The 7,200-nt window shown below is 42.8% G+C and overlaps 1 protein-coding gene across 1 annotated transcript; it reads left to right on the top strand.

Moving 5' to 3' along the window:
* The first annotated feature begins 3,826 nt into the window (after window positions 1-3,826).
* Window positions 3,827-6,390, top strand: LOC119033094. The gene is made up of 2 exons (XM_037122720.1): window positions 3,827-4,943; window positions 5,089-6,390. The coding sequence occupies exons 1-2, from the start codon at window positions 4,662-4,664 to the stop codon at window positions 5,740-5,742; spliced, it is 936 nt and encodes a 311-aa protein (XP_036978615.1). The 5' UTR covers window positions 3,827-4,661; the 3' UTR covers window positions 5,743-6,390.
* The last annotated feature ends 810 nt before the right edge of the window (window positions 6,391-7,200 follow it).

The raw sequence follows: 7,200 nt of genomic DNA, 5'->3' as shown, positions 1-7,200 counted from the left end.
TGAGGTATTTACCAGAGGAGAATCAACACCAGTGTCTCTAAAGCTATGATTCAAAACTGGGGTTTAGGAAGGGTGTGTGTGTGTGTGTGTGTGTCAGGGGACTTGTGTAAATGTTCGGTGGTAGTAATGTGCTAACGGCGACATTGATGGAACGCTCACATGGCATTGATATTGATCCCTTAAGCTCTGTAACCCGCTTATGATGAATGAGTCAGTGGCTGCTGGATGGCCTATCTTTATAGCGTTTGCCACAGGAAGACCTACGGTATCTGCATGCAATTAGCATGTTGATGGCATCGCAGTGCGCTTGATGTCGCTGCGCGCGCACAATGACAGAGTGAGGGAGAAGCAGCAGACTCTGGCTCTGCATTATTCAACAGGATGATCGTGGATGCTGGCAGGGGAGCCGGTGTGAGCCTGGCACTGTCTGCCTGGCTGATGGGATGCTGCAGCAGCTCACAGCACATCATTTCAGCTCTAGTGTGCCATGTGAAGTATAAGCATGTAGAAGTTAGTGAAGCAGCGCCCACACCGTTGTACGGTGCCCAGGGTTTTCTTTCCAGGAGTCCACGATACATTTACATGAGATTACATCTGTCAACCTGATGCATTGCTGGGGATCCTGGTGGTAACAGTGGTAATGAGAATATAAGTAAGCAGGCGTCATTCAGGTGTTTGACTGCTCTTAAAACTGGCAGCTGAGACTGATTTAGTATTTGTGCTCTGAGGCAAGAAGAACCACTCAAGGGTTAGCATAGCGTATACACACTGAGTCAAATTAGTCACTTAAAGGGCAGGGTTAGCGACAGTAAGGCCGCTTTAGTTTCAGTTTGTTTTTATTCGCTCCTTGTGAGAGACATCTGGAGAATATAAGACGCTGCTCTGCAAATGGTCCACATACATTAGGTTCTTCACTGTAAAGAGCCTGTTAGAGAAGTCAGAGTCATGGTTAAGGAGGGCTGCAACAAGGTCCACTGACAAGCGTGCATTCGCCGGTGGTGTAGAAGTCAGGGGTGATCTCATTGGACCGCCCTTTCTGCTAAAAATCAACAAAACTCCAACTGCAGATATCTGAGGTGCCAATTCACCAGACGATCAGAGTTTCCTCTCATCAAGTGAAACATCTCTTAGTGCTACCACTTCAATTTGCACGTTCATGTCTAGGCTGCATCTAGTGCTTCATTTTGACTTTAAAGTTGCTCTACCTTGTTTGATGACATACGATGCCTGAAAGTAGAATTTCAGCAGCACAGTAGCAGCTGGTGCTGCTTCTCCAAAACTGTCTTAGTGCAGATTGGTAGGGTAGGAGCACCGATAAATCAGAGTCCTTTTTTAGTTGATTACTTGCTAAACAGCATGAAGTTGTGAATTAATTGCCCAGCAACCATGCTTTCCCATCTTTGTCAGGTAACTGGCATCATGATAATACCAGGACTGCTGTAGTAAGGCAAGAGAAAGAACCAGCTGAAGATGACAGATGTGATTGAATGTTTCCAATATGCCAACGCCATCGGCAACTATTGCCGATGTATGAGGGTCTTGAAGGGTTAAATCTTGGGGGGGGGGGCTAAAGCATTACACCGTACTTTATCTTGTGTGCTCTAAAACAAGGGATCAGGGTGGAACAGGGAATGGGATTAAGCCCAAATCTCCAGACAAAAATCACAATTTGTTCAATACTGAACTACAAGTACTACAACAACATGTACAGTCAAATCAAAATCATGCACACCAAACCTGAAGAACTGAGCTTTGACACCCAAACTTAATGATACAAACTCTTCTTCGTACTTTTTTTGCAAGTCTATACAACATTAAATCCAAAATATAGACTTATAGCCCAACAGATTGTTGTCCCTTAAGTGTGTGTGTCGGGTGGTCCTCATGGGGTCACAAAAACCTTCTGAATTATTCATCGCAGACTTTGAAACAAACTGTATCAGATGCATTAGTTCACTCAGCTCTTGCCAAGTTGGCAACAACAAGAGGAAGTGTGAGAGACAGAGAGTGAGGCATCATGGAAAGAGGGTACAGGAATAAACTGAGAGCATCAAAGAGTGCAGAGTCAAGGCGATTATTGAATTTGATTATCTCCCGGCCACGCTGCCTGTAAAGATGCATTGTCACTGACTTTCAATCGAACATCCCAACTGATACAGAGAGAGAGAGAGAGAGAGAAACAAAGAGCGCTGTAGAAAATGTTAACGCTGCAAGCCTGTGTGTGGGGCAGAGGTTGTGTGTGTGTGTGTGTGTGTGTGTGTGGGTGTGTGGGTGCTGTGGATCTGCTGTCGAGTAGATGAAGAGGAGGTTTCCCATTGAGAAACCACCTCCTCCCTTTCTTTCTTTCCATTTTTCTACATGCCCAGACAAGCATCAATATAACGATCAATCAGGACTTTCTTCATGCAGCATCTTTAATCAAAGGGGAAGAAAAGAGGGGCTGTTTCGCTACATGACTGTAATCAATGGACGCACGGCCCTTAATGAGCTGCAGGCAGACAGAGGCACTTGGAAATGCACACACAAGGCTTCTCTACACACACATACACACATTTTGAGCTGCAACAAGCCTCATTTGCATGTAAATCAGCTTTTTGGAGCTAAGATGAGATGCAGCACAGGAATAAGCTGCTCTCTCTAATGATCACCTTAGTCTGAGTGGTCACACGTAATTATTTCCATGTTTTAAAGATCACAAAAAAAATGATGTGAAACCGGTGTCACACGGTGGAAAGTACGGCAGAGACAGCATGCAATTACGAGCGACAGCCAAACTCACTCGTCTCACATGCTCTGCTGCTCACAGCTCCATACAGCTGCGTCCAATCTCACGTTCTGCGTACATGGTTGAAAACATAACGAGATAACAGGGACACATTCTGCTGGCATTTACAAATTCATGCATATTAGCATCGTTATGTGGATACTTTGATCAATTATTGGTTATGTAAAGCGCTGTGTATCATGGCACCCAAACCTCAAATACTATCCAAATCCCAGCTTTGTTTACATGCAGCGCTGCAATTTCAAAGGACGCATTACACACACAGACATTTGTTAACAGAGCCTTTTGTGTCCGTCCTGAAAAGTAAGAAATAAATGGCAGGACCACAATATCGTCAACGACAAGCTTTTTTGTATCTAAGCACTGAAAACTGAGTCTCCAGTTAAAGTAACGACTTGTTTATCCAATAAATCACACGTAAGGTACAGGATTTATTTATAATCGACAGCACAGAAGACAGATACTGTCGCCTTTTTGATAGCTGTAGTTATTCTAAAGAGTTGAGTAGCAGCATGACAGTAACAGTGGGGTATTTCTGTTTAACAATGTTTTACTGACAGTATTTCTGAATGTATAACTTTTTCGGATCTGTTTACATTGTTTCACAGGAAGTCACAGTGTCCATACTGTTTTCTAGGGGGTCTCATTATTTAGTATCTTTTAAGCTGAATGGTAAAATCCGTCTGGATTGATTGCAGCAGATTCATCTCACCTGTTGTGCAGGTGTGGAGACTGGGTCCTCCTTGATGATTGAGAGCAGCTTGGTTCATTACCTTCACTGCCAGTCAGTGATGTGATGGCGCCCTTTTATGAAGGCTCGAGAGAGGCGGGGAATGTTTCACCCTGGTCATTCTGATTCTCTGTCCTTGACTCTTTGTTTGTCAGCCAGACACTCTGGTCCGTTTGGACCTTTATTGACAGACCTTGGTTAGCTGTGTCTGCAGAAACACTTAGAATAAGTCACTGTAGACTATTACAGTTTTTTTCAGTGACTAACAAGCGTTTGTCCAATCAGTTAACACATTTTCGAAGCTCTAAACACAATTAGCACAGCATTGGACTTCTGTGGCCATACCATTCACACATTTCATGTCGTTTTCACACAATATGCAGTCAGTGAACACATTTCCACAATGCTTACATTTTCTTAAGAGACACGCGATACCTCCCAACAAAATTATGGATTGTTTTTGTATTATTTACAAATGTTAACACACAACATGCCACAATAGCAAAAACAATACTCCAAACCTTAGATACAGTATAAAATCCTCTACTTCTGCACTGATATAAGTTCAAAAACAATATATCTCAGCTGATAATGAACTAGCAATTGAATAATTGACACACAGCTGATTTATGTGGGGTAAATTGGGCCAACTACAGCTGATTCCAATGATTTCAGCTGCATTGATAACTATAAAAGGAGGACTTTGAGGAGTGATTTCTCTTGGAAGCAGTAAAAAGAAAAACATTGTAATGTCTGGACGAGGAAGAGTACGAAGGAGAGGTGCAGGTGTAGTGAGAGGTGTAGTGAGGGGGGCAGGTGTAGGAGCAGGCCCAAGGAGAGGGCAAGGTAGGGGTATAAGAATGCGTGGTGGTGGCATTCCAAGGGCTACAAGAACGGTAGTCAGTGATGAAATTCGTGCCACTATCATTGACCATGTCATCAACCATGGTCTTTCACTAAGAGAGGCTGGTGAAAGAGTGCAGCCCAATGTGAGGCGGTCAACAGTTGCCTCCATTGTACGCATTTTTCGACAAACCAACAGGTATGTATTGCATTTTACATGGATTATTTGTATTCTCACTTGACATGTCAATACAGTAAGGCCATACAGAAACGCTAACATAGAATTTTTTGTCCCTCTAAAGGATGCAACGTCTTCCTCCCTCTGGGGGAAGAGGAAAGCTCCTCAATAATGATCAAGAGCTTGCCATTGTGGAAATGGTAGTTGCAAATAATGCAATAAAACTCCATGAACTGCAAACTCGGATTGTAGAAGACAATGACATGTTTGAAAATGTTGACAGTATCAGCCTCACAACAATTGCACGGACATTATCCAAACACAGAGTGCGGATGAAGCAGCTCTACACTGTTCCCTTTGAGAGGAATAGTGAAAGAGTCAAAGAGCTACGGCAACAATACATCCAGGTATAGTGAATATTCAATTCAATCTTCAATTCTAAAAGCTTTGCACTTTGCAAGCAGGTAACCTAGACAGTACAGCACTGTAATTGGTTACAGCATAGTATGGTGTACAGTAATGACATGATTTGCATTTGAAACTTTGTTTCAGAGAGTTATGGAATTGGAGGCCAACCAGGCACCTCATGAGTTCATCTACCTTGATGAGGTGGGATTCAATCTGGCCAAAAGGCGTCGTCGTGGACGAAATGTTATTGGACAAAGGGCCACAGCTGATGTGCCAGGACAGAGAGGGGCAAACATAACAATGTGTGCGGCGATTTCAAACGCAGGATTGCTGCTTCACAGATGTCAGGTTGGACCCTACAATACAGAGCGCCTCCTTGCCTTTCTTGATGATCTCCACCATCACCTCATCCCACAGCAGAATCAAGAAGGTGAAAACATGAGGACCTTTGTGATCATCTGGGACAATGTGGCATTCCATCATTCCCAAGCAATTACAGCATGGTTTGAAGCCCACCCAAGACTAGTGCGTCTGTTCCTTCCACCCTATTCACCTTTCCTCAACCCCATAGAGGAGTTCTTTTCTGCTTGGAGGTGGAAGGTTTATGACCATCAGCCACATGACCAGATGTCCCTCCTTGAAGCCATGGATGCTGGCTGCAGGGAAATCACAGCTGATAACTGCCAAGGGTGGATCCGTCATACTAAACGCTTTTATCCCAGGTGCATTGCCTTGGATAATATCAGATGCGATGTTGATGAAAACATGTGGCCTAACCCTGAAGACCGCAGAGATTAGATAATTACTTTAGAAATGTTGTGCTTTTATTATTTTGAGCTTTTTGCATTTTTTTTCTTTTTCAGAATGTTCTTTTGTGTTTCATGGATATTTTGTTCACTTTACTGTAAGCAGTACTGTAAAAGTGTTCTGTTCTATCCCACTGTAAACAGTACCTATATCTACTGTACCTCTTGTAGTAAACAGTAAATGAATAAAAAAATGATTTGGTTTTTAGTGGAATGCTTTTACATACAGTTCCCAACCAGGAAATTTAGTGTAGAAATGTTGTATTGCATGTTTTACATGCAAATATCTGTAAAACTGAAACAAACACAAGTCTATGCAGTAATATCAACAATAGCCAGTGTTTTGAAGCCTGGTGTACTTTGACTGACTGCATGTACCTTCTGAAGTGAAAACAAGTGTTATTCTTTGACAACATAATGTCATTGTGGGTCAGATTTCCAGTGTTTTGGTAAAGTTAGTTTGTACAGAGAAAGGTGTGTTCTATTTTGAAATGAAGAGTTAGTATATATTTAACAATATGTGTTTTTGAGAAGAAAATTATCCATTTGGCCAATTGTGCTTTGTAGGTGTGAGTCTGTGTTAAGAGTTTAGAAAAAGTATCAGAAGTATGGGTGAGTGCTTGTTAGCGACTGAAAAAAACTGTAACTATAACTATTGAACAGCTAATCCTATTTACTGTAGTTCTGAACTGAGTCTGTGCTGCAGATCTGTGCTGTGATAAAGACAACCTAATACTGTAACCAACCATGTCTTTCTACTGTATCTGTGCATGGAAACCACAGTATTAAGTTTAGTAAAAGCTTCATCATGGTGATTACTATCAAAGGTTAATTGCTGGTTTTGTGACGGAACAAGACCCGCTGCAGCGACACCTTTACTTTCCGCCTCGCTACACAAATGCACACTGATTCCTGCACTGACACTCAGTGTTGGGACTGGATGTTAATCATGTGGGAAACCAGGCTGAGGCAGACGTCTGCTCCCACTGTGACACATGTTTTGTGTGGCTGCTTCGTTTCGCCTGTCAGTGGGGAGCTCCACCACCGGGGCATGACACATAGGAGGTGCGTTACCGCCCTCCGATGCACCTCTCATTATGTAGGCGCACCATTTCTCACCGGTGCAGTGACGAGGACCACAACTCTCACCGGCTTCTCACCTGCAAACACCGTCAGCTGCATGTGTTGGAACACACAACCCTGTAATATAGAATATAGTCATTTATCTTACCTTTCTTATTCAGGGTCTAACTAGGTTCATATCCTACTCACTCCTCACTGAGACTGCAGCCGTGGTAATGCTGGTAAAGATATGGTTACGCTGTGATTGTTGTGTGTTGTCATTGATTGTGAAGGTGCTCCGTCTGAAGAGAAAATTGCATTTCAGTCTGCTCTAAGTGTGTTCTGTATTGATTCACCAATAGTTATTTCTTCCTTTAATGAGCCAACG

This window comes from Acanthopagrus latus, chromosome 15 (genome assembly GCF_904848185.1).
Source record: "Acanthopagrus latus isolate v.2019 chromosome 15, fAcaLat1.1, whole genome shotgun sequence".
NCBI lineage: Eukaryota > Metazoa > Chordata > Actinopteri > Spariformes > Sparidae > Acanthopagrus > Acanthopagrus latus.
The sequence above is the reverse complement of the archived record's forward strand: the minus strand, read 5'-3'. Positions and strand labels throughout refer to the sequence as shown.

Bases quoted from the DNA above. Each gene is read 5' to 3' on its own strand.
- LOC119033094 (XM_037122720.1), top strand. From the start codon at position 4,662: ATGCAACGTCTTCCTCCCTCTGGGGGAAGAGGAAAGCTCCTCAATAAT. The intron at 4,944-5,088 runs GTATAGTGAATA...ACTTTGTTTCAG, and splicing joins TACGGCAACAATACATCCAG to AGAGTTATGGAATTGGAGGC.